The sequence below is a fragment of the Hippocampus guttulatus genome, chromosome 9 (genome assembly GCF_054856545.1).
Source record: "Hippocampus guttulatus isolate MCC_2025c chromosome 9, RoL_Hgut_1.0, whole genome shotgun sequence".
Lineage (NCBI taxonomy): Eukaryota > Metazoa > Chordata > Actinopteri > Syngnathiformes > Syngnathidae > Hippocampus > Hippocampus guttulatus.
This window is the reverse complement of record NC_141269.1, coordinates 15,228,138-15,255,310: the sequence shown is the minus strand read 5'-3', so window position 1 is coordinate 15,255,310 and position 27,173 is coordinate 15,228,138. Positions and strand designations below refer to the sequence as shown.

The 27,173-nt window shown below is 43.2% G+C and overlaps 2 protein-coding genes across 3 annotated transcripts; one reads left to right on the top strand and one right to left on the bottom strand.

Annotated features, from left to right (window-relative positions):
• Positions 1–562: 562 nt before the first annotated feature.
• marf1 (meiosis regulator and mRNA stability factor 1) lies at positions 563–15,551 on the top strand. Of its 2 annotated transcripts, XM_086119220.1 has the most exons (27): positions 563–669; positions 1,097–1,302; positions 1,489–2,373; positions 2,494–2,644; positions 3,749–3,963; positions 4,040–4,157; positions 4,233–4,405; positions 4,666–5,187; positions 5,773–5,927; positions 6,057–6,215; positions 6,357–6,543; positions 7,164–7,342; positions 7,420–7,500; positions 7,613–7,852; positions 8,459–8,578; positions 8,694–8,872; positions 8,996–9,216; positions 9,536–9,678; positions 9,773–9,906; positions 10,281–10,483; positions 10,582–10,809; positions 10,975–11,211; positions 11,290–11,541; positions 11,657–11,717; positions 11,808–11,912; positions 12,321–12,497; positions 13,380–15,551. In XM_086119220.1, exons 2-27 carry the CDS (start codon positions 1,150–1,152, stop codon positions 13,535–13,537), a joined length of 5,436 nt encoding a protein of 1,811 aa, XP_085975346.1. In that variant the 5' UTR covers positions 563–669; positions 1,097–1,149; the 3' UTR covers positions 13,538–15,551. The 2 variants fall into 2 exon arrangements, with proteins under 2 accessions (XP_085975346.1, XP_085975347.1); XM_086119221.1 differs by lacking the exon at positions 4,666–5,187.
• A 61-nt stretch (positions 15,552–15,612) lies between these two features.
• bmerb1 (bMERB domain containing 1) lies at positions 15,613–26,646 on the bottom strand. The gene is made up of 6 exons (XM_086119224.1): positions 26,421–26,646; positions 23,405–23,525; positions 21,093–21,166; positions 18,424–18,538; positions 18,257–18,339; positions 15,613–18,134 (listed from the first exon to the last, which is right to left on the bottom strand). The coding sequence occupies exons 1-6, from the start codon at positions 26,506–26,508 to the stop codon at positions 18,007–18,009; spliced, it is 609 nt and encodes a 202-aa protein (XP_085975350.1). The 5' UTR covers positions 26,509–26,646; the 3' UTR covers positions 15,613–18,006.
• Positions 26,647–27,173: the final 527 nt, after the last annotated feature.

The following is a 27,173-nucleotide window of genomic DNA, read 5'->3' as shown; positions in this document are numbered from 1 at the left end:
AGTAAAAAACAAACAAACAAACAAAAATTGCAGTATGCCAAAGATGAAGTGAAGGAAGAGGAGCATATCCATTTTAATAAAGGTTGGCCATAAAGTGTGCAGTGTAGCTGTGGTAAGTGATGGTTTGAGACACTTTTGCCTATTATTTTAATAATATATTCCCCCACAACCCCCCCCCCCCCCCCAAAAAAAAAATCCATCCATCCATCCATTTTCCGAACCGCTTGATCCTCACTAGGGTCGCGGGGGGTGCTGGAGCCCATCCCAGCTGTCTTCGGGCAGTAGGCGGGGGACACCCTGAATCGGTTGCCAGCCAATCGCAGGGCACACAATCTGATCAATGAAATCAATCGAAGTTGTTTGTTTAATTGATTTGAAAGAATTAAAAGAAAACATCTATCTATCTATCTATCTATCTATCTATCTATCTATCTATCTATCTATCTATCTATCTATCTATCTGCCTGCCTGTCTGTTCGCCTGTCCGTCTGCCTGTCTGTCTGTCTGTCGTTAACGTTTGTATCTAAAAGTGTTTGTGAACGAATTTGCGACGGTTGTGAGTGCTTTCTGGCAGAGGTTGGTTACAAAAAGGTTCGGGGTTTCGATTTGGAAGCTGGCAGGAATGGTGTAATCCACCTGAGAAAGATGTGACAAACGAGACCTTATCAGGTATTCAGATGGACACCGCCGTTGCCAAATGGTCGTTACGGTCGTGCCATTATGAATACAACATGAAACGGGAAGCGCTCCAAGCTGTGTGATAGCCGATAACGAAGCTAGCCATCGTTAGCTCAAACGAAACCTTTGCTTCGCCAAGTAAACGATAAAACTGTCCGTGACGTGTAGCTGGGCTTCGTCGTTTACGTTAGCTAATTGTAAATGCACAAGGACAAGCGCAATTTACTTTGCTAACTTAGGCGCAAACAACGTATTTACTAAGTTGATAAACACGATTGGCGCCAGCGACCATCCACGTGATCTTCTAAAAGTGCGACATGCACGATACTGCAGATTATCCAGCGTTAAAGTGTCGTCGCAATTGTGTAATCAGTGGACTTGTACAACTCGCCTACTTTCGATTCTTTTATTACGAAAGCATGAGAGAGGAGGGAGATCCAGGTATGGTGAGAGACCTCTCGAGGTTGGACGATGGAAGGACTGGGAAAGGAGAGATCCGTATGCAGCCCAAAAACCTCCCCGTGGATCGGACATCCTAAAAAAGAAGCCTCGACTCTTCTCTGGAAAGTTAAAGACTGCTTTACGACCAATGATACACTTGTCCCTCCTGAAACGAATAAAAAGGTATACAGCATGTAGTTACCTACCTGTGCACAATTCAGAAGTCCAGAAAGTAGCACCGTTTTTTAAAGAATGTATTCTTATTTTATTATTTCGGATTGTAATACAATGTTACTCAAGTCAGAAACCCAGAGCTTTGCCAAAGTACTGCATAAATGTATGTAAATGTACTGTTCTCCTCCCTGCTAGGGCAATGACATGGACAGCAAGAAAACAGTGCTGGAATTGAAGGATGTTCCTCCTCCCCCTATGCACTATGCTTCATCCTCCAAACCATCCCCGCTCTTCCCTTTACCACCTCTCCCTTTGGCTCCTTCTCGTTTGCTTTCTCCCCAGCTTACACAAGACCGCCATCAACAACAGCCTCCACTGCAGCAGCAGCAAGAGGGGCCTAGCCCCAAAGTAAGCGCATGCGCCTACTGTGATTACTGCATCACAGAAGGCTATGGATTATTAGATGGTGGAGGTGTTGCTGGTTGTAGCATAGCAAGTGTTGTCCCACACTATGCAGCTTCTGACTCATTGACAACACCCATCTACAGCAGTAGTGACACTGGCAGATCTGGGCCTTGCTCTGTAGCCTCACCTTTTATTCAGTACAAACACGGGAAGAGCTGTGGACCTAAAGATGATGCTTGTGGTCCGCTGCTCAGTTGTGGCTGCACACCTCAGAGGCTCTCTTCAGTCACCACCTCCCAGCCCATCTCAGCACAGCCCCACATTCATTGTTGCCCACGGCTTCTTAACACCCACCCAGCTGAAGCTCTTCCAATCAACCCAGTCTCCTTCCCACCTCACCCCCTTTTGGCTTCTTCACTCCCACCCATTTCTGCTAGTCACACTTTTCTGCATGACTCTTGCCTAGCCTCTTCTGACCATTATATCTGTGGTAATGACTGCAGTCCCATGGTCAGAAGAACCCAGACAAGTGCAGCACTCTGTCATCACCCTGCTAGTACCCCCATCAACACCACATCCACGTCAGCACTTCTCTACTCTAATCCTATGCACCTAAATGTTGAGCAAACAGTTTCTATGAAGGGGGTGCACTACTGCCAGGATTGCTTGTTTAAGGTTGGTGATGTTCCACATTGGTTATTTCTTGAACATTACTTAAGGTAACCTAGATGTGTTTTTTATTGGGGAGTCTCGTTGTATTTCCTGATGTGTGTGTGTGTTTACATCTATTTGCAGCCCATGAATGGTTTTGTGTCCAAGTCAGAAAAGGTGTGGCCCAATATTCCAGTTTCCCAAACAGCTCCAGTCTCTATTCCCGTTTGTAACGGCTGTGGCACCTCATCTGATAATGCAGCGCTCAGTCAGGGAAAAACTGGCCAGAAGTATGGTTAGTGCACTTTTGAATTCATTCATTAAAACTGAATTTATTTTTTTTAATTCACTTGTCCTTTGTCTGTAATCTTCGCAGTTATTTGTTTTTAAGAATGCAAAAGTGTAGTCAGCAGTTCATGATTCAAGACAAGCATTGGCGTTCACAGCAAATTGTTCGGACCGCACTTGTTTTCCCATGCATGGAAAACTCATTAGTGACACAAACTGACAAACATAGCTAACAGTCATCAACTGTAAAATGGAATCCCAGTTAACAATGTTGAAAACATTGTTGTGATGGATGGTAATCTTGCCTTTTTTCCCCCCTGAATCCACTTCTTCCTCCAGCATGTACTAATTAAAACTGCTCCATTAAAACCGTTCAGTTTACTACAAATTGCTCTTGCTTTAGTTCTGAATGTAGAGAGGATGCGGCTGCTGTTCAGTGCGCCGGTGGCTCTATTCTAGTGGGATGCAGTGCTGCCTGGCTGCCCCAAAATCTTAAAGCTTTAGCGTTGTCAACTTTAATAGAAAACTGATGTAGAAGTTTTTCAAAGCAACCAGCACTGTATAAACAATATACAATTGTATTTAGCATTTTTTATAAATTAAAGTCAAATAATATTAGTGGGGCGGGGGTTTTTTTTTTTTTTGTGATGTGATTCTCAGGAAAAAGTTTGATCACCCCCTGATTTAAAAATCTTTAATTCCTCAACGCTTGACAAACTTGTAGAAAAAAAAACATCACAGCTGTGAGTGATCTATACATCCATGTATGTACATAAATTGGTGGATTGCAGTGCACTGCAATCCACAGGCGACTGAAGCGTCACTTAAAACAGATTATAAAACTTTGATATTTTTCAAACGGGTGATATGTGACATTATTATTAAAAAAAATCACCACTGCACGGTCATCCTGCGTTGCTTGTTTTCACACAGCATGTTTTAAGAGCGGATAAAACACGCATAGCAAAATGAACAGTGAATGGTGTTAACTTCACAATATTGAAACACTTGACTTTGTAAATCTCTCTCCAGGTTTTGACTGAAGAGCAATGCATGGCATTCCTGTAAGAGATCTCTTTTTTGTTTGAGGAACGTCTTATCTCTTGGGCAGGTTCACCAGAAAATGGTGGTACAGAGAACAATCCCCCAGTTGGAGTGTTTTGGGACATAGAGAACTGCAGCGTGCCGAGTGGAAAATCTGCTGGAGAGGTGGTGCAGCGTATACGCAGCCGTTTTTTCCAGGGCCACCGTGAGGCAGAGTTCATGTGTGTGTGTGATATCAGTAAGGAGAATAAAGCAGTCATCCAAGAGCTCAACAACTGCCAGGTAACATGTCATAAATAACCATGGAAAACACTGCTTGATTAGAAGGACACCATGAGAATGCACTTTTCTTCGTCAGGTTACTGTGGCACACATCAATGCCACAGCTAAGAATGCTGCTGATGACAAGCTCCGCCAGAGCTTACGGCGCTTTGCTGAGACTCACACTGCACCGGCAACTGTTGTCCTTGTATCATGTGCGTGCTGGTCACATTCTCAGTAAACATTCATAAGGCTTGGTTTCACCAACACTTATCTCTTCATTTCAACAGCTGATGTAAACTTTGCAAGTGAGTTGAGCGACCTGCGCCATCGCCATGGTTTCCAGGTAATCCTGGTCCATGGAAACCATACATCCCAGGCGCTGCTGCAGCACGCCCACGTTCATGTGTCTTTTCAAGAGATCACAGCTGACCTGCCTCCGCGCATGCCTCTCGAAATGCAGGTAGGCATTAAAAATGTGCTGTTTTGAACGACAGGTATTTGGTATTGAATAAGGTAAGTGATGGCCTCAAACAAAGGAGACTCATGGTGTAGACTCGAAAGAGGACATTTCTTTTCTAAAACTGATCCTCGATTTACACCTTGTCCCATTACGAACCGCTCAACAGTCGCCCGTTTCGTTCTACCCACGAGGACATCAACATTTAAGTGTAAACCTTACAAATCCAGACGGGTCCGCTGTCTTTTCCTCCCCTCCTTCAGCCCAGTTACAACCTGCTCTATGTGCACAACCTTCCTGTCAACTGTGACAAGAGCCTGTGGAACGCTGTGAAGCTCAGGCTCCGCCGCCTCTCAGACAACTGTGGTGGCAAGGTGCTGGGATTGTCCCATGGCACAGCCGTCCTCCGTTTTGGCAGCCCCGAGGCAGCATCACGTGCCCGCAAGCGAATGGAAAATGAGGACGTGTTTGGCCATCGAATCAGCCTCTCCGTCTCCCCGTGGCCCAGAGACGACGCATGTTTTGAGCGTGACCCTCAGTCTCAGTCCCGTCATTTTCCCTTGCCTGAGACACTGCCCCTCTCGAATCAAAGCCAGGACACAATGTCTATCACTCCTGTAGCCACATCCTCCTCCTTTCTGCCACTGGAGAAGCCCAGGTCGCCTAGGAGGTCACGGCGAGCTACCCGCCCATGCTACACCCCCAGGCCCCTGCCTGAAAGGCCCTACAGCCCCAAGAGGGGATGTTCGGGGCCTCCGGGTGGCGCTCCTGCAAAGCCCCATCAGGTCAGCAGACTCGTCAGTGCCTGCTCTCCATTCACCTCCGTTGCCCTCTCTCCCTGTAGTTGCTGCTGTGCACTACAGGTTTTTCCACCCGCCCCTGTCTTCCTAAGTGCTGGCTTGACTAACAGCTTGTAGCTCCTTCATGCATCTCTTGTGGCATGTATTGGCATGTATTCGTAGCCATGGCTTTGTGTGTCATCTTATGTCCTGCATGTTGTTGTTTTTTTAACATTTGGAATTGTTGTACTGATGTGTGAATTAAACTAAAAAATGAACAGTTTCGACGAAGCGTAAGCCTGTACTGTATATTGGTCCTTTTTGTGTGTATGTGTGTGAGGCCTTCTTTGTGTTTTAGCCAAAGTCTGCTTCGTGTACTGCATTTAGCTTTCTGGCTGCTGACCCTCATGCTTGCAGTTCTTCTCAATGAAAAAAACCTGTTCATTGATGACGACTGATGTTCCCAGAAACGACCGTTCTATACTCTTTGGTTGTTTTGTTTGTTTGTTTTGATTTCAAGCCGATGCCAACAGTGCATGCATACCTTCATTCTGTATCTGTTAACACCAAACTCCACTCTGTTTGATGCAGGATTTGAGTAGTGCAGACAGCAAACCTAAACCGGGTTTCCTCCACCTAGATAAAGGACGGCCAGCCTCCTCCACCCCTCATAGTAATGGTAACACGGAATCGCCGGAACAGCTTTCCAAACCTGGCTTCCCTGGGGAGACCTTACACAAGAAAAGGTACACATTGAAAGAGAAAAGCAACGCGTGCAGTGTCAGGTTTTGTTTGGTGACTGTAAAACACATTTAAAATGAGCTCTTCTGCCTGACAAGTGTTGAAGACTCAATGTTTTGGTCTCGTCCATGTAGAAGGGATAGTTCCAATCCTCGCAGTGACTCAGAGTCTCCTGTTGGAAGGGAGAGACGATCAGTGGAGTTTCAGATCAGCACTCCTTCTGCTTTCAGCAAGCTGAACCTGCACAGAAGCTTCAGCCCTCTTGTCTTGTCCCAGGGTTCTTGGTCTTCCAGGTGATCTTATTGAATATGCACGCTCCGATTATGAACAAACCCTACCCATGTGCGAGTAATGGTTGTAAATTGAACATACACGGTATCTCGACCTACAGTACATCATACAGATATAATGTTGATTGTTTTCCCCTCCAAAAGGACTGCATCACCCTGCCTTTCTAGCCGCTCTTCTCCCATGCTTGCTGCTCCTCGAAGCCCTTGTCCAGAGTACCCAACAGAGCCATTTTCAGATGGAGCTGAAATCCAGGTGGCTAACCTTGACTACAGAATGTCCCGCAAGGAGCTACAACAGACTCTACGTGACACCTTCTTCCGATATGGGCGGGTATGTCCGTCATAATTGGCAGTATCGCTGTGATAAACATGTTGATGAGTACCGATCCCCGGTAATAAACTGGCCCCGTGGCTGGGAGGGGGGACCTGCAGTATCGATAAGTTGCGTCCCTGCTTTTGGTTTTGGATAAATGTCTCCGTCGTTAACTCTGCTGGCCAAGTCCCATGTACTCGGGCTTCGAAGCCGCGCCACCGGTTTGAGAGCATGGGTGGCGAAGTCGACAGCTTTCCAGGCGCTGAGGAATGAGGTTTTAAGAACGTACACTCACAGAGTGCAAGCTGTTGTCGTCTATATAGTATTTTAGTATTGAGTATTTCACTGTAGGCATGACTATTCAATCATGACAAGTACATTTATTTAAAACAAAAAAAAGATTTGGGTGTTTTTCGAAACGGTATCTATTAGAATACTTACACCGGATCGATAAAATAAGGCAAGTTTATTTGTTTAGCACATATCATGTTCAAGACAATTCAATGCTCTTGTTAAGAGCAGTTATATCGATAAAATATTATCGATAGTCAACCCTGTGTGTTAACACTTTTTAAGTTGGTTTGAGTCCAAAAACTTTTAGAGAGTTGTTTATTTTTAGTGTTGTTCTGCTTTTTTAGGTGAAAGGAGTCGAGCTTAGTCCCCACACAGACTATCAGCTTAAGGCTACAATCCAGATGCTGTCCTTACAGCAGGCTATCAGTGCTGTCAGTGGACTTCACCGTTACAAAATTGGAGGCAAGCGCATCCAAGTGTCTTTGATCACAGGTGCCCATAACAAGTCCTTGGTCATGCTCAGGTACAAATGTTAGGACACTCTGCTTTATTGCTGAGGACCTGTGTGGAGGTTAATTTGATAATGTCATTGTTTTCAAGCTCCGAGATCAGCAGCATTCTTCAGGAAGCACCTGCAAATTGCCTTCCTCTCTTCAAGTTCACGGAGATCTATGAGAAGAAGTAAGCATCTTAATCTCCCAGCACGTAAACATAATCAACCATGCCAACTAACAAAAGCTTTTGGGTTTTGCCGCATTTACATGGACTGCTTTTCCATACCTCCTACCTCCAGGTACCACCGTAAGATTTTGATGAGCGATCTGCACAGGCTGCCGGATGTAGTGGCTATTCGGGAACAGGGCGGCACGAGGCTGGTGTGCCTTCTTCCGAGCAGCCAAATCCGTCAGAGTCCACTTGGATCTTCTCAGTCACAGGGGAGCTCCTCCACAGCAAGCGGCAGCCCTGTTGTGTTTGAGGAGCTGGAGTACCATGACCCAATCTGCAGACAACACTACACCCAGCACAACTTCAGGCAAGAATCTGGTTTACATGACACACTGCACGTGCACGCATGCAAATGTTTGTTTTTGCTATTTCTTTAGCCGGATTTACATTGAGCTCTGTTTTTCAATTAGAGCAAATTCAAGTGACTAAACAGAATGAAAATGCTTCGATTAAGCACCCGTCTGAATAAAAAGAGCGAGTTCGGAGGGAATTTCATTCTGATTAAATCTCTGCGTTTACTGACATCGCAACTTCTGGCACTGCTTATGTCTCAAGAGAAACATGTCGACAAGGGTCTCAGGGTGGGTGGTATATTCATTTTGCCACGCTGAATGAGCGTCATGTAAACAATTCAATCAGAATAGCCAAGCGTCGCCGTGCGCACTTTAATTTGACAATTTTATCCAGCAGCACTACTGGATGCATTTCTTATTTGATGCAAGTCTGTTTAATGTTACTTCAAACTAAAGTGAGAAAATTTTTATTTTATCATTATTTTGAGAATAACTGAAAATATGTCATGGCATATTGTTATCGTGGTATAAAATTGCCTTTATCGTGATTGATTTTTCCGTGCCGCCCAGAAGCTATGGCCGATGAGTGATTTCTGGTGCTTTTCCTTTGTATTCCGTAGCGAGGCAGACTTTGACCCAGACTCGTACACAATTCCCTTTGTGGTGATGTCTCTCAGAACTTTGGCCTCTGAGGTTCGTGAACTGCTTCAATCACACGAAGGAACTCTTCCCCTCCTCAGGTGACAACATATGCTTTTATTTATTCTACCTCATTTAAAATATTTGAGGTTAGTTGCAACGTGTTTCTCTCGCAGTATAAAATAAATAAATCAATGTGTTGTTTTTCTCTTCTAGCTTTCCAGACTGCTATGAAGCAAAGTTCAGTCGGCTGGAGCTGGGCAATGAAACTCTGGAGTGTGGTGTTCCTTTGGAGCACCTCATCGCATGTGTTCCCAGTATAACCATAGTTACAGCTCAGAACGGTTACAAAGTCATCAAGTGGATTCACAACAAACCACCAGCACCAAACTCCGGTGAGAACTTTTGCTCAATCAAACTTTTGACAGCTTTTCTTCTATGCACTGAACAATTTTGGAGAGAGAGGGATAAGGGACTCTCTACCATCTCATATGATTAATATCTTCGTTTGCCTCCAGAGCCGTGGCTCCACCGATGCAAGAGTCCCGTTGGCAACCCTCAACTCATTCAGTTCAGCAGAGAGATTATTGACCTCTTAAAGAGTCAACCATCTTGCATCATGCCTATCAGCAAATTTATACCTTCTTACCATCATCATTTTGCCAAGCAGTGCCGCGTCTCTGACTATGGCTACTCAAAGCTGTTTGAGCTGCTGGAAGCAGTGCCGCATGTCCTGCAGGTACTGTACAGGAGTGCCTTAACCGCATTGTTTTTGACAAATTTACTCGTGTCCGATATGCTATATCATTACGCACTTTAAGTTTCTTGTTTTCGTCTAAATACAAATAAAGCTCAAGTTCGGACGGTTTTCGAACAGGTCCGAGGTTGCTTTACAGTGATATTTATGTACCTTACCAGCATAACACTATCGTTGTGTAGGGCTGAGTGTCTGACAGGTTGAAAATGAGCCAAAATAGATTCATTCAGACTGCAGATCAGGGCTTTTTCCCCTTGTCGTTGATCTTGCATAATTGACCCAGTACATGTTTACTTTTCAGATCTTGGGCATGGGTACCAAACGTCTGCTGACCCTTACTCATCGAGCCCAAGTGAAACGTTTCACTCAAGACTTGTTAAAACTTCTCAAATTTCAAGCCAGCAAGCAAGTGGCTGTCAAGGACTTCATGCAAGCATACCACTGGTCCGTCAACATATCATACGAGTTGTAATTCTAAGTTGGGTTTGGGGATGCAGAGTGGTACCGGTTTGAATGTATTCAATGCCATGTTCATCAGGTGCTTTTCCAGAGACTGGAATATAGCAGACTATGGCGCGTGTGACCTCATTGACCTGCTCTCTGAGATTCCCGATACCACCATTACCACCACGCATCATGACAATGACACAGTCATCTCTGTTCCCAAGAGAGGTACTGCTAGATTCACTACCTGCAGTTATTTTAATACACTCAGCAGTTTCTTTTCACACCGGTAAGATCGCACTCTAATTTTTCAGAAATACGTCACAGTGACAAATTGTTAGAAGAATGGGTGTGAGTTGATTCTTTGTTCAATGTATGGTCGGCTTCATACATCTTTTTACAAAAAGAAAAAAACCCCCTCAGTTTGCCTCTCCTTCAGCCAGCCGATAGAAACGATTACGTGTACTGTGAGCAGCTCGAAGGTGGGGGGGAATAAACTTGTGGAACCCCCGTTGATGCTCAGTCGGTGATATGCGGATGATACTCTGTCTAAAATGGATGAAAACCTTAAGGATATTCGCAACTAAACTGCTTCACCACAGAGCGTACTGGGGATGAAATAGAGCGCACTAGGCAGTTTGGAAAGGAGGTCGTCGACCTCCTCCGTCACCAACCTCACTGCCGAATGCCCTTCAGCAAGTTCATCCCCACCTACCACCACCACTTTGGACGTCAGTGTAAGCTGAGCTACTACGGCTTCAACAAGCTCATGGAGCTGTTTGAGGCCATCCCTGAGGTGCTCATGGTATGCTAGACTTCTGATTGGCACTAGTAGTCGTGTGATTGTGTGCGCTTCATGTCAACTTTTCTGAATATTAACATCCCTCCCGCTTTCCTTGCCAGGTGTTGGAGTGTGGCGAGGAGAAGGTGCTTTCTCTCACAGAGGTGGAGCGCATTAAAGCTCTGGCAGCTCAACTGGTCAAGCTGCTTCGAGCTCAGAAGAACTGCAGCCTTCCCGTGAGCCAGCTGCTCACAGAGTACAGCAAGACCTTTGGTTATGGTGTACGCCTGCAGGACTACGACACCAGCTCCCTGCCGGCCTTACTCGGCAAACTCTGCCATGTTGTGAAGGTAAAGAGTTGTTTAACTGCATAGGTTCTCCTGTCAAGCACAACGTGTCATTTTTGTTTGGTGATACGCTGAGATTTTACTATGTATAATATGTGCCTTTTGCTCAATAAAGGTTTGCAAACATCAGTCCAGTCATCTATTAAACTATTTTCTTTACTATTCAAGGTGGTGGATGGCACAGACGGACGGGAAGTTCAGCTTATCAACAGGAAATCTCTACGTTTACTGACATCGCAACTTCTGGCACTGCTTATGTCTCAAGAGAAACATGTCGACAAGGGTCTCAGGGTGGATGAATTGCGCCAGCATTACCAGATGGTCTACAAAGCCCCACTCAACCCTTGTGAATATGGCTTCCTCTCCCTCAGCGAGCTACTCAAGAGTCTGCCCTACCTTGTGGAAGTGAGAGAAGCCGTTTATTCAATGACATCACATCCTTTCCTGCGGACCGGGCCGTGTTTTAATTGTCCTCCTTCATAGCTTTACTGTGAAGGGCTTGACGGAGGCATTCAAGCCGGCAGCACTACAAGCGGTCCCGGTGAGGAGTGGGTGAGGCTGACCAGGCTTTACCAGTTTGCCCGTAACGTACGTGCACTGCTCCACACCTACCATTACAACCAGATCTTCCTGTCCGAGTTCCAAGGAGCTTATAGAAAGTTTACTGGCTGTGGCCTGGAGTCTCGCTCCTATGGATACATCAGCACTGATGAGCTGCTCAATGCCATTCCACAGGTGCCAATTCAGTTACGATCCCATTATTGCACTGCTGTTGGATTTGATATGTTTAGTGTATTATAAATGGATCTTTTTTTTTTCCCCCTCACCTTTTATTTTGTGGCATCATCAGGTGGTCTGGATCAAAGGGCACGGTCACAAGAGGATTATCGTTTTGAAGAACGATATGAAAGGCAAAAGCTTCAGTGCATATCCATTCATTGCGCTAATGCGATCTTTGTGTGCTGTCAATGATAACAGGCTTGTGTGTTGGTCTCATGCAGAGAGGGTGAGCGCTTCAGTCACCAGCAGCCCTCAGTCCGGAGGTAACGTGGAGAGCCCCAGAGACAGCCCAACCATCACCACCCGTTCTGAAGGACACAGTCCAAGTAAAAATTTGCCCTTCATACCTGGGATCAACAACAACCAAAAATCAGTCTGCTGTGCCTTGTTTTGCAATGTTTCATCTGTTTCTATTAAATTGAGATTTCACCTTCTGTAAAAGCAGATATTAGAAACGTTATCTGGTCGGCTTGTGTTCCAAGCATACTAGTTCGATACCTACCATATTGATCACTTCACATTACTTGCCCCATATTAGTCAAGCGTATATAATATGTTGAGATGCAGGGCCGCAAAAGACAGTAACAGAAGCATGTTGTATTTTGGCATATACAGTTGCTGTGTCTGTAACATTTGCATTCTAATCTCCAAAAAGACATCTGACGAAACGTATTCCCTTTTAGTTTACCATCAATAATAGGCAATAATGAAGGCACATCTTCCTTACCTTCCAGGCGCCGCCACAACACCTGAGTCTGAGCTACTGTGTCTGACATCCCCAGTCGACCTTCTCTGCGGCCCGGTACCGTCTTGCCTGCCGTCACCTCAGCTCCACCCTGACCCTGTTCTAATGCAGCAGACCAATCTGATTTATTTTGAGGAGAAAACTCCGCCATTGTCCCACACATCAGGTCAGCATTAGTGTGGAAAAAAGTGCTGTGAGAGATCATCAATATTTCATTCCATTGGTGCGAATATCATTTATTACAAATGCATCTTTGTTGATCTATCTACGCCAGGGGCATCGGCATAACAATGAAATGCTTTTCCCCCAAATGACAGAAGGTACAATTAACCCGTGCCTTTTGCCATTCATAGAACATAATAATAGCTTTGTGTGGATCTAAACAGGCCCAGATTCACACTAGAATGAGAGTAAATATGAGATGATGTTGAGACAAGATAATTTTTCCAGGAGATGAAACTTTTGTGACCTTTGTTAGGCAGTGAGATTTTTCCGAATGCCATGTAGGTGCCTTGGCTTAGTAAAATAAATTTAACACACACATTATCCAAAGAAAATCCGTAGTACAACTGGGTTTGAAACTTCTCACCAAGAATTCAAGCCACAAATCCAGTTTAGAATTTGGCATCCTAGCTTTAGTGTGCATGCATCTATCATTAGAAGCAGTATTTTGCACTGCATTTACTGTAATTCAAAGTCTGTCGACTGTACTCTGTATTATACAAAATGTTTTAAAATATTAGTTTTGTTGAACTGTTACACAAGTTACCATTTTTTTTAAAACAAAAACTAATACGAAGTGTTTGAAAAAAATTAAAACTCGTAAAAAACTAACAGCCAAATTTCAAACTCAAAACAAAATAAAAATGAACTGTCGTTAAAATTCCCAAACTATAATAATCCTCGTGCCTTGACTCAATAATGATTTGCATTAGATTAAAGTTGACGAGTTGTAACAAGCGAACAAAAACACATTTGGATGAGCATATCACACTTCTTTTTTTCACCTTTCATCAGGTTCCTTCTCAATCTGTGCTTATGTCTTCAGAGAGCAAAGAATTCCACATGGGATCTGCTGCCCAAGACGGCGAGCCTGCGGCACCCACGGAGACAGAGCCCCCTTTGTCCATGGACAGTCCCGGCAGAAGAGGGCCCCGCAATAGAATCAAGCTAGCTGCCAACTTTTCATTCAATTCAGGTTGCTGAACCAAGAGCGCAACTCTGAGAAGGAGAGTTGAGTAAGTAGCGTTACTAGTCACGCTGCAGAATGACCACTCTCGAAGGGCATTTGGCGTTGCTGCTTTCTGCCGTTGCATTATAATCTTCAGCATTTCTCTGTTGCAACCCTTTGGATCTGTTCTTTCGCAATCGTTTATTTCATTCAGTGGTTCTCACAGAGCTTTGATCTTTTTTACCTCTTGCAGATTTTCTGCAATTTACAAACGTAAACCCCACTTATGGTTATTAGAAATTCATTCCATCCTGAAGGAAGTTAAATTTTATCCCCAAGAACGTGCACATGGGAAATCCCGACGAGTTAGATGCCACTGTATACAGCGCACCGACCTTTTGGAGAGATGCGCAAGATGAATAGCACCACCCATTTGTGGGTGTCATGACAGGTTGCCTCTTAGAGATTATCACCAAGTGAACGGTTGTTGCGTTTTGATTAAGTCGGTGCTAGTTTGGTCAACGGTTATGCGCCAGAAAGTGAAATGTCCCCCGCCCTAAGGCAGGATGTGCGTATTTGGACAAGCTTTTAAGCCAGCAGCCAGTGTCTCTGTGTTCTTTTAGCTGTTAGTGTGTGGTTCTCCACTGGAGGCAGTCTGACATATGCACGGTGTGCATACATGAGTTGACGCTTGATGCAATAAGCCCAGCAGCAGCGGACGGGAAACGTATACAAGAAGAAAAACAAACATTCTTTGTGATCAGTCTTTCGTTTTCCACCTTGTTTTTGGCTTCTTGGAGGCGGGGCCACCTTTGTGGCCGCTACTGATGTACTCAAGGCTTTTAGTTTTTATTTCCCTCTCAGCCTTGTTGCCATTAGCATCTGTCGTGGTCTCCTGTCTGAGCACTCTGGGAGATTTTTTTTTATTTTTATGACAAAGGTGCACTGTGGGTGTTAGTTTTCGGGATATAGACATAGGTGGGAGGAGGTGGTCTTGTTAGTGGAGTGGCACAGGGGCTGTGTGAAGCCTGTATGTGTGTCTCACATCCACGTAGAGAACCCTCTGTGGCTCTCTGGATTTTGCCTGGCTTTTACAATGGCTTGTATTTGCCACGTTGACAAAGGAATGGCCATAGTACCTCCACAGCCAATATGTTTTGATGTCCCCGTGTGTTGGTTTCCTCCCTTTTTGCCATCACCTGTGTTCTGGTTCTGCTGGCTGCTTGGTTTGCTTCCAGTCTGCTGTCAGTTTGTTATGCGCCGCGGATGTGACGAGTGACAGTTTACGTTCAGAGAAAAACATTCAGAGAATGGGTAAGAGCCCATTACTTCAGTGGGCAACCGTTACCAGTTGACTCGTTCGCCTGGCGTCGTGACATGACTTTTTTTTTAGTCCCCCCCCCCCCCCAACTGTTGACCACTCATCCAAATTATTTTAACTCCAGTTGCTGCAGCGTCGGCTCCTCTGCCCTTTCCAGACCCAGTTGAACACTCTTTGATTAAGGAATGTGGAGCTCACCGAATTACTGATTTCGATTTGACACCAATAGCTTTAATGCTTCCGATAAACATCTATTTCAAACTTTTTTTAAGTAAATCTGAGCTTTTTCTGTGCAGTGGCATCTATCTCATAATGGACACAGTAGCGCATTTAGCGTTTCCTTTGTGCAGGTCTCATCTGTAAAGTGCTCTTGAAATATGCTTATCTGCATAGTTTTGATTTCTGAAATGCGCAATTATTTGGAGTCCGAGAATATGTTTGAAGAAAGAAATTCATGAATTCTTAGCCATCTTGTACTAACACAATTTGTATTGCTTAAGTTTTTCCATTTGTGCACCAGTTGTTCTGTATTCAAGAACTGAAAAGAAAAATGTAGTTTTAATTCAAAGCTGACATTTAAAACTGCTGCATTGTAATCTTTTTTTTTTTTCTTACTATCACACAAGCTCCCAATCTATTACAGTTCGAAAGCCTCACCACAACTTGTTGCTGTCAAACATCGTTTAAGGGACCAATCCAGTTCTGTTAATAAACTTAACTAAGCATTACGTCTCGGCTTAAGTTTCTTGGTTGGTTCAGGTTGACAGTAAGATGCAATCTACTGGGAAGTTCCTGAAAGATGACATTTATTTCAACATGTATGTACAGGAAGTTTCAGCTTACTTTTGGCATGTGTGTTGCATTTTCAACATGAGGAGCTTCATGAATTCACGAGCACGATAGATGCTTATAAAGAAGAGACAAACGGCTTGGCAGATGTTCATATAACACTCAAACATACATGGAAATGTTGGTAGTTACAAGAAGATTGCATTATATAGGTAATGTGCATCATTAAAACAAATCTGATTATCAAGTTGCTTCTTGTCAGATGAAAGCAGGCAAACTGTGATTATCACAATCAGTAATTCTCCGGATTATAATGTCAGTGTGGCTCGTTAGGTGTGCACAAAGCAATAATTGTCCGTGCTTCCTACCCGCAATATTTTGTTGTTTTTGCGCGTACAATAAATATTCAAAATATTACTGAAGCATACATAAACCTGACGACCAGTCTGCAGTAAAATGCTACAACTGAGAGTCATGGGTGAGCTAGTGTTGTTCAGGAAGGGTTTTTTTTTTTTTATTTTATTTTTTTTTTTAAACCTGAAGGTTTCTTTTGCCAAGGACAACTGTTATAAACCTCTAGGTGGCCGACAGTCATTCATTGTAAGCTGCAAGTACAGTGCATCCAGAAAGTATTCCCGTTTCACTTTTTCCACATTTTGTGTTGCTGCCTCTTACAAAAATAGATAAAATTCATTTTTTCCCTTAAAATTCTACACGCAACACCCTACAATGATATCGTGAAAAAAAGGTTGTTTTTTGTTGGGGGGGGCAGCAATTATAGCCTCAAGTCTTTTTCAATATGAAGCTTTGCCCATTGCTCTTTGCAGGTTGGATGGGCCGCATCAGTGCACAGTGAAGCGCTGGGAATACTTTCCGGGCACATTTTAGAATTTAAATTTACGCATTTAGAGAATAGTGTTTGGGAAAATACACACGCATCTGCACTAACTGTTATAAATAATTGTATTTGTAAAATTTTGTGAGTGGGGAAGCTAGTATTTTCATCACCTGAGGAAAAGGAACGAGCACAATAATCGTGAATCAACATCTTTCGTCGTTGTCGTCACTCTAGCATCAAAACAGCTTGGCTTAATGTGACCCTACTTTCAAGCAAATCTCGAAAGGGATACTTTACTAATTTTGCCATTTTCGGCAGTAAAATGTGAATATTTTGTCTATAATGAATTTGATAACTTTATTATCTTCCATCTACAATTAACACCTTCACAAACAAGTTTTTTGCCACTTGGTGTCGACTGAAAATGACCTCACATACTCAGGGGTCGGGTCAAGACTATTCACGGCTCAATTTGTGAATGTCAAATGAAAAGTATTGAAGTTAATCAAATTCATTATCGATAAAATATTCACTTGTTTGTGTTGAATATGGCAAAATTTGTAAAGCATCCCTTTAAGTTGCATAATGATGGCTAATGTCACTTTGATTGACAACAGAGGACGTTGGAGGTGCTGCTCAGTCAGTTTTAGTACCAAGCATCCACAGGGCATCATTTGTATCAATGTGCAGCTGACTTTTTTTTTTGTTTGTTTGTTTGTTTGTTCTTTTCACCACATGCTCAGCTAGAAAGCCCCATACAGTATTTAATAAAATTCCCTACATGGCCATTGTGCTTGTAGTCCCGTCTTTTGATTCTAGATTTTATTGCCACTGTACAGCAAAATGAAAAATGGAGATGAACTTTTTTTCATGTTTGACTTTACAATTGTAAGCCTACTACAGTAATCCGCCACTTTTGGAAAAGGATAAAAATTTAGCCTTTCCGCAGACTGTTTAGAATGTCCCGCTTTAACCATTAAAATTAAAGTACAAACTATGATCCAAAAAGATTTTGTTCTATTTTCAAAGTCATTATCTAACACTACCCTCATCAATAAATGAATTACAAATGATTTGATATTGGCGAAGATTCTACTCTCCACTTACAACCCAAGCTAAACTTGGCTCCGCCCTGACATACAAAGCTGGTCTCTATGTCGATGGATTTCTTCAACATGCTTCATACCTAAAACTTCCCAGCTTTTCTTATTTGGATGGGAATTTGTCTTGAGGTATTGTAGACTTGCCACAATCTGCGTTTGTTTTTAAACAAATGGCTAAGGATTGATTCCGCATGGGGGGATCAAGTGGTGGTTTTGTGAATATTGAACTGCGAATATGCAGGAGATTACTGGATGGTATCCTGTACCCGATGAACTACGGAACGCATCAACACTGGCCTCCCTGACATTGTGTACTTGCATTGCAAACACGACTCGACTTATAGACACCTTCGAGTGGAGCATAAAGCTGGACAGGTTCACCTTATTCACAGGAAGTGATGTTTGCTGAATTTGTTGGTGGGCGAGGTGGGGGGTATTGAAGGTCTCCGGTAATTACATGATGGAACACTGGGTGGCGCCACAGCAGTCCTTAATGATGGCCACACCTGATTTCGTGACGAAGGGTTTGTTGGATGGTGGCTCCGGAACTTGTCTTTTGGGCTTTGGAGGATCTTGGTGTACTAATTATGGAATGGAAGAGAAACATTTACAGTTGTGTGTATTTGTTTGTTTGTTGGGGGGGGGGGGGGGGGAGGTTTGGGTGTGTGTGTGCTTTTGTATGTAAATAAATATGTCCACTCACTTTGTTTGACTTTGAGTTTGTTTTCCAGTGGCATCAATTTCAGCCTGAGGAAGTCTGCCATCTCCTTGTCCTCCTCCTGCTCCCTGAGTCATATCGCAGTGATATTAACATTGAATTTCAAGTGCACACGCATGCTTGCATTTCCCCCCTCTTAGATCTACCGGTACCTTAATCTCTCCACCTCTGCATCATCCACCAAGAAATCCCTCTTCTGCACCAGTTTATGGATCTTTAGGATCAGTTCCTCTTCCTGTTGTTTGTCTTTCTTACTTTTGTCTTTCTCTGCAGGAACAGGAGACGGTAAGTCACCGCAATATGTCGCCATGACAAATAAACATTGTGCTGCCAAAGATGAATTGACCTCTCAATGACCTTAGAAGAGCTTGCGATAATGCTAATATGAAAGCTCTGTTGGTTGTGTCATTCCGTGCGTATGAAAATGAATTGGGAATAATTAGCCTTGCTCAGCAGCCACTGTTTGAGTGTCTGCTACTGACTAACTTACCGGTAGCTTGAAAAATGAGTGCGGCCATCTGCCAGCAGAGCAACGAATCCACAATGCTTGAGTACATTCTATATGTGGCTTATGCGACAATCAAGTAATTGACCTACGAGTCGGGTAAAATGGTTCGAAAAAGAAACTGATTCCTTTCACTAATAATACAGGGTGTTCCAAAAGTCTTGAGCTCATTTGAAGTATCCATATTTCCTTAACTACAAATGGTAGCAAGATAAAAGTCGTGTCATTTTAAAGCTAATTACATTAAGTTTTTCGTAAGGCTATTGATCTTTTTATTTTTTTTTAGACCCATTAATGGCATTCACTCAACCAGAAAAGGTGTTTTGTGTGCTTGAATTTGCAAAAACGGAATCATGGACTGTTGTTCAACGTGCATTTCGCAGAAAAGTCGGAAAGGAGCCACCAGAGAGGAAGTCCATAGTGAGATGGCATGGTAAATTCATAACGGATGGGTGCTTATGCTTTAAACTGAAGGCACGAATAACAGAAGCTGTTGCAACCATTGACAATGCAATGCTGGGACGCGTTTGGCAAGAATTTGACTATCGCTTGATCTGTGTCGTGTGACCAATGGTGCTCACATTGAACATCTTTGAACATTCCCTGTAAAAATTGAGATTACACGCTTTCTGAATGTACCAGATGCATTTTTATAATGTCAATGTCAAATGTCAAAATGTGCCCAAGACTTTTGGAACACCCTGTATAATGGTTGCGCGTGCGTGTGCCTGTGTGTGTGTGTGTTCTGTGTCCTTGAAAATGACACAGATGCCCGGTTTTTGTATCTTCTTGCCAACTCTGTGTGTGTGTGTGTGTGTGTGTGTGTGTACACAGAAATAAACATCAAAGTTTTTTTTTTTGTTTGTTTTTTAAATGAGTATAGACTGCCAGAGGGATGTAGCAATTGAAGAGCTTAGAGATGGAACTGGAAAAGTGCAGTCGCATTGCTGGGAACTCCTGCAGTCTCAGCAAGTATGTCTACATCACAAATGTGTCGCCCCTTGGCCTGAACACCTCTCTTGCGTGAAGCAGCAAACGGAGGTGGTCTTGGCTGCTGTGGCCCCAGTGGCTTTTTGGCGTCATTTATGATGCAGCCCAATCTTTTGCAGGAAATAGTGTGCTGAGGTTGCAGGGAAGCTAAGCGCGCCTCCAACTGAAATAAGGCTTCATGCATCCCTTTGATGCCAACCACCCAATCAGGTCCTGGATTTAGGCCCTCTAAAGCTGGCTATTGGAATGACTATAAGATGCCGCTTCGCAATCTTCCACTTTCTCTCTGAAACATGTTACCACATTGGCAGGCCATTTCATTAGTTACATCAACACCATCTAACACACGGGTGGGTGAACTTTTGTGCTTTAAATCAGACAGATGGGCCAGGTAGGTCATTTGTAGATGAGGCCAAATATAGTTAAAATGTACAGTATATAATTGTTTTCATGATTTTCTTTTCATTGCATAACCATTCACGTGGTATCCCAGTTTTCATTATGTAATTAAATATAATTTATTAACCACATTTAAAAATTGGGGGGGGGGGGGTTGCATATGTTTAAATCATTTTCACAACAAATCAATGAACATTAGCCGATGAATTAATCAATTTTAATCAATTTATTTTGCTGGAGCAAAAATAATGCATCGATGCTTGATGAATCCGATTCAAAAAAAAAATTGTCCTTTACCAAAACTATTATAACACTTAGATATTAAATTTGAATGATTACACTGAAAAGTGTCTCTATATTCATTGTTGTATTAGTATCAACATTTTACATGCATATAATAGAATATATGCATTAATTAAGTACAATTTTAAACTTTGCTCTCGCAATTTTACTAATGAATTTAGGAGCAATGTTGCACTGCATCATCGGGAGACAAGTTTCAGCTCTTGGTTTGATGCGGTAGAGTTGCATTAAATGAGGCTTGCGAAGGCAAGGTATATGAATACAAGTCTGAAGATTATCATTTTGAAAAATTTGAGTATACGGTACAGCTTTTGTCAGATCACATGAGATCACACAGGTGTGCCTAAAGGTGCCGATGAATGTGACATCTAATTTGTGTTGCGTTCACCGGCGGCAGCGCAATCAACACGAAGCAGCTCAAATTGTGCTCTGGTGTGGAAAAAGGCTCGCCCGTGCGCGTCACTCGCATCCATCCCGTGGATGTCCTATTTATATATCACTGTGACGCATGCATGCATGCTTTCTGCCAAACGCTGTCATTCTTTTCCACTCTTGTTGTACCGTGTCACACAAAGAAGCTGACAAGAGAGGGTATGCATTCATCAGTTTGGGCTGAAGATGTACCTGGTACTGCAACAATCTGTCTCAATTCCTGCTTTAAACTCATGATGTCTTTGCACAGCTGGATGTCGTCCATCCTACAAGAAAAGGAGACATTTACTGGTTTCATCACACTTAAGAGTAAATATAGACAGTTGAGTGTCCGGAAACCTGCCCTATAAATGTGATTTATTATTAGTATGATTTTGTGATAAATGCAACCCAAATTGAATATCTTTCATTCGGGTTTTAAATGTATTTTCAGTTGTTTTGTTTTGTTTTGTTTTTTTCCAGTGAGGAGAAACCGGATCTTTTATGTTTCCATTACAATAGACTTATTGTCATTGTACGGTATGGAGAACACCATCCTATAATATGATGCAATATTTGACTCTATATCTTTCTAGCGATGGCAATTTATTAGTGGAATAGCGACGACATAACAGATAGGGATACCTCTCTTATATTGTGTTTCTTACATATAATGTAGGGTTATATTCTTAATGAGGAGGAGCAAAATGTGCCCACTAGAAACAGCTCTTACTGTGATTTAAAGCGGTTCTACACTACTGCAAACTGCAGCGCCAACAGTAAACGATTGGCCCTAATTGGCTGTCCATGAGTCCACTTCTACTTCCTTTCGACATAGCGGATGTCAGATTCTTTAGCGTGTCTAAACATAGGTGACACTTGTCAGATTGACATGACTTGTGAGCTCGAATGCCCGTTGAGCTTGTCATGAAGACGTCATGACATCAACCCGCGTGGCAGATGGAGAGCATGCGACCACCGATCACTTCACGCGGTACTGACGTCTCAGGGCCTCGGCATCAACACCCGTTCATCCCCAAACCCCCTCGCTTCTCTTTCTCTGTGAGGGATGCCACACATTTAATTGCGCCAGTGATACATCGGCCTGATGACTCATGCACAGTCGCCCCTCCCTTCTGTGCTGCTCTATTCGCAGCCTCCCTCCCTCTCGCAGCCTGGGTGTTGAAGTCTCTCAGTGCTATCAGCGGATTCCAGAAGCGTCCGCTCTCCGAATGCCAGTTTTACACACGTGTCCATGTGTTTGTGTGGCAGCTGGAGTCCAACACAGGGAGAGAGAAACTGCACGGCAGCAGCGTAGTGAAGCCTTTCTGTCGTCTTGAACTCTCCACAAAATCACTCGGTGTCACGTGAGGGCACACTACAAGCAACGATTCACACTCCATTACCTTAAATTTGACAACAAAAATGGCCATTCATACATTCGCAACCTACAACGCATGTCTGATACAATCCTACGTGATAATTGAGTCTATATTTTGTGCAGTCCAATCTCTTAGCGGCGAGAATGTATGGTTTGCAGTTTTGTGCTTCCGGGCTCAGATCGCGGTTGCCGCCATCCAATGTGGAGTCTGACTGTTGTCCCTGCGCTAGCGCGACGTTTCTCTGCGTCCTCCAGCTTCTTCACAGATTGCAAAAACTTTGCATGTAAGGTCATGTGAAGATTCCATTCAGGACTAATGAAGATAAGTGCTGTAGAAAAATGTATTTAATGAAAAGATCATGTATATTGACCATGCAATGTTCATGGCAAAATGTAATATTTTATGTACTGTACATCCATCATATCATACGATGTTTGTGTTGTTGTTTTGGTGTATCTAACATGGCCGGGGAGTGAATCGAAACAATGTAACATATCAAATTGCATGTATTTTAAACACCGACATTTCTAATCTTCCTGTAAATCCGACATTGATTCATGTCTGAGTCATATATTTCAGGTAAAGGGCCTTCTGTGTGCCGGCGTGATCTGTTTTTAAAATTGAGCAAAAGAAATGGAGAGTGGGTGGAACAAGGAAACGATGCAGCTGCTTCAATAAACTGTAAAACTGTGAAGCCAAAGAGTCAAGTGGGATGATGTGGTGATTGAGGGTGGTAAATCGACTGCAATCCTTGAAGCTCATGTTAATGAGGATGCAGTAAATTCTTCATACAACTGCATGTATACTCAACTGGGGTGGGCAGTACGTTTGTTACTGTTTAGAGAAACACTATGAAATGAAGAGAATAGAAAGGTGAGAATAAAGGAATACAGTTTCATGGAAGAAATGGGTTGTAAATGTAGGTCAGTGCTTGTGATGGCATCTAGGCCGACAGAAGGCCTTGCTACGCGTGACTCCTCACCAATGATAATCAATGTAAAAATGAGTGTGGCATGTCAGGGCAGGATGCCGCCTCATCCAGCAGCCAAGGACAGAGGTTGGCATTTTGATGACCTTTGTGTGATTAGATCTTTGCAGTGCTCCCCCTCTATCCGATCTTCCGAAAAACATTTTGCGACTCACATGAAGCGTAGCTCGGACTCCCGACGCACCAGGACCTCCCTGAGGCGCTGGATCCGAGCCATCTCCACCTCAATCTCTTCCGGACACATGGTGCTCTCAGCCATTGAAACGTCACAGTGACCTGGGAAACACAAACGGGAAACGATCATACTGTCGCGCCTTTCACAGACTTTTATTAAGAGAGTGACAGCTTCATCACACACTCAAGAATCACTTTCAACAAAAATATTGGACCAAAAAGAAGTCAAAAATAACATTGGTTTCTACTCCAAAATATGCCACCTGCTAATGGGAGTGTCGGATTTGGAAGGGGAGGAGGTAAGTGATTCTCCAAAATATGCACATGAATAAAGGAAGACCATTCTTATGGACTCATGCAGGCGCTAACTTGTACGCCTGTTCAATAAGATTGCTTAAGTGTTGATGCACTAAAGAGAGGCTTGCTGATGTTGTGGACCGACGAGAACAGCTGTGTCGTCACACTGATTGTCTTGTTTCGACTTCACAAAGCGCCTCAGCTATGAAACACTTAAACCAAGCAAGCGTTCATGATACTCGAATGCCGCAGAACCACATGCAACAGTGACCGCAATGCTGACCTTCCCTTCAACCATCTCATGACCCCCTTTTTTTTTTTTTTTTTTTTTGCATGTACTATGATCCGTAAGATCCTGTGATGGGTGATGCAGTGAAAGTGAGTTTCTCAATCAAAGTAACGGGAACACTTGGCAAAATTTCATGTCGGAGTAGAGCACAGACTTCGGTCAAGAATGGACATGCCTAATTTGGACCAGCACCAAATTGGCCATTTTCATAGACAGGCCCCATCATGGATATGCTGGAAATAAGTACAAAAGTCGGTGAAAAATACAAATAGCAGTGATTAGAAAAGTAACCAAGCAAGTAGAGGGAATATTATTTCGATGGTTTAATTTATACAGCGCTTTTCACAGACATGGCTCACAAAATACACGAAGGAGATAGCCATCACTACATACTATATTTATTTTGTGTACTTTTTGAAAAAAAAAAGATATCACATGCCCAAACACAACATTTTACCTTGACAAAAATTCCTTAAAAAAATCTAAAATACAAATCAAAACAATCCAGGAATAAGAAGCATGTTTTCTGTGGAGGCAGCTCGAGTATTTGGGGCAGACCCATGCAAATCCAAAATCCGCAAATCTGCAAAGGAGGGACCTGAGCTGAGCTTTAAATCTGGAACCTTTAGAATGTGAGACTCCAATACCTTGCCTTAGTTCAATGACAGTAATAATGAAACCGTAACATGATAAAGAGAAAAAGGAAAGTCAATGCACACATTGGCACTGACACCAGTTGTCAATATTATAAAATGTCAAATTTACCAAGTGCTGATCTGAGATGTTTCCTGGTGGGTCACATCAGTGTGGTGAGACAGCTGGGGCTCCTGCAGGGTGCCTAACTGCAGTCAGTGAGTATGAAGCTGACTCACCACAGGCAAGCAAACAAGCCTCAAACAGAAAAGGAGGGCTTGTTTGTTCCGTCGCCAGCATTGAAAAGCAGATCAAAGTTTTGACGGTAGCCAGCAGCGGCACGACGCAAACCAAGCCCGAGTGCTTTTTAAACTCACGCTTTTTCCACATCTTTTTGCCCGCTGAGCTGAATGGACTTTTTAAAGCTGCCTATCAGCCTGCTCAACACTCCACACGAAGAGCCGAGACAACAAGGAATGACCACTGTCACCACTTCCGAGATTTACAATAAAACAAATTTGACGCCAGCATGAGAAGCTGCAGACACATGTCGGTCGGTATGTGCTTGCTAATTAATACATCCCACGCTGCAGTCATTAAGCAAACCGCCTTATCAGTGTAGCCCAGGATTAGGATTTAATGAGGTCGGCAGCAGGCGGGGGGGCTCCACAACAGGTGAATGTCAGCATCTGCGTGACATCAAGCTGATGACACATCCTGCAGTCACACACACACACACACACACACTGGACCGCACTCCCACCTCTTTGAAGGAGAACTGCCCAGGGAAGGGGGCAGCGCTTCTGTTTGTTTATATACACAGAGGAAAGGTAGCCTTCGATCGACAGTCTGTGGAAAATGTAGCTGCGTCTTTTTCTGTTGTAAAGTTCACACCAGGCTCCCTCGTGATGACTTGTCCTCAGTGGGGATTATCGCATTGGGTGTCATTACTTGCATCATTCGGGTTGAGTAATAATGATAATAAAAAAAATTAAAACATGGTATGCAGTGGAAATAATAACACCTATAAGAGTTATAACTACAATAAAAAGTAGTTTTCATTTTGAACCTATAATGTCTGAAACTATTGTCCTTATTGATTTACTGCCAATATTCATACAAGTGTAGTTTCATGGCTTCTTTTAAGGTGAGAATTGTCTGCATTGTGTGTGGAATATAACATATGCGTGTTGTTTCTACTCAGTTGGATGAAAGAGATGGACTCTTTCATCATAATGAGCCTGTGAGACATTATTATTATTTTTATTTTATTTTTATTTTCTTGCTCTCCATAGTTCTTCGCCATGTAGCTATTAAAGCACATGCATATAGAAATAAATTAAATAAAAAAATCCCCATAATATGAATACATTTGTGTCCACTGGTAGCGCACGAATATATGTTCCTTTTGCTAGAAAAACTATTGAATAGGTTGACGTTGAAGAATATTAATTGAACCCCAAAATGCTACTGCGTTGGACGAATTGGTTTGACAATATAACCTGTAGTTTTACGTTTTTATGAATCCGCAATATATCAATCAATCTTGAACACCAGTGTTCTTTCAATGTGAAATCTAGACCTTCCGATACAGCAAACACGCTCGAGTGTGTCAAATCGCGCATGTCAGCGTGCAGGCGAACTCATGGGCCTAAATCAAGCATGCACGTTGCAACCTTGAACAACAACAACGCGCCGCTATCTTCAAACGACAGATCGGACTTAACCTTACATGCCCATCTCCTTGCACTACTGTGTTTCTTCGAGAAATTGCTCACCTTTGTCCGTCGTCCACGCCGTTTGCGACACCGCGCCGTAGCTCCTGAGTGCCCGCTCTGTGGCCGAAAAAGACTTCTTCATTTCCATGTTCGCCCCGAGAACTGCCTGACCCTAAATGTACACGTCTTACGCAAGTCTAATGCCTTCTGGAGCCGAGTTTTTAGCCGGCTGAGCCTGAGACGCCGAGCATAGTTATCCGAGCTCCTCGGTCCCTCGACGTGCGGATGGAGGGGGATGCAGGGAGCATGCGCGTTGCAGACGAGGAAACGAAAAGCGGGGAAACGCCCACTGGCTTCGAGAGGACTCTCACAAGGTTTTTTTTTTCGTGTATAACCCATTTTAAATAAAGCGGCTGGAACAAAGTGTTATATAAATATAAAATCAGCCGGAGTTGGAGTTGAGAATCCAAAGCAAGTGATTCACTATTCGTTCTCGATAACAACTGTGTGTTTGCTGGCAACTGCTTTTAAATTTAATTGTCTTCATTTTCATCACTCAAAGCGTCCGCTCAGTTGATTTAAGCTTCCACTTGCTTGGTTCTAAATCTTTTCAAGTTGTAGTCACCATATGCGTTGCCCACTAGCCTGTTCAATACTGCAGCTCACCAGTGAGGGGCATTGTGATAGTCATTTAAAAATGCAAACACTTGCAGAAATTCAGAGAAATAAAGTTTGGTGTATTGATATTTGTTTCCTAACTTGTTAAATCGTTATCGATGTACAGTATTGTGAGCAATATTCATGATCTTTTCA

Bases quoted from the DNA above. Each gene is read 5' to 3' on its own strand.
- marf1 (XM_086119220.1), top strand. From the start codon at position 1,150: ATGGAAGGACTGGGAAAGGAGAGATCCGTATGCAGCCCAAAAACCTCC. The intron at 6,544-7,163 runs GTATGTCCGTCA...CTGCTTTTTTAG, and splicing joins CCTTCTTCCGATATGGGCGG to GTGAAAGGAGTCGAGCTTAG. The intron at 7,501-7,612 runs GTAAGCATCTTA...TCCTACCTCCAG, and splicing joins ACGGAGATCTATGAGAAGAA to GTACCACCGTAAGATTTTGA.
- bmerb1 (XM_086119224.1), bottom strand. From the start codon at position 26,508: ATGGAAATGAAGAAGTCTTTTTCGGCCACAGAGCGGGCACTCAGGAGC. The intron at 23,526-26,420 runs GTGAGCAATTTC...TGTGTTTCCCAG, and splicing joins GGCGTGGACGACGGACAAAG to GTCACTGTGACGTTTCAATG. The intron at 18,340-18,423 runs GTACCGGTAGAT...GATATGACTCAG, and splicing joins GCAGAGGTGGAGAGATTAAG to GGAGCAGGAGGAGGACAAGG.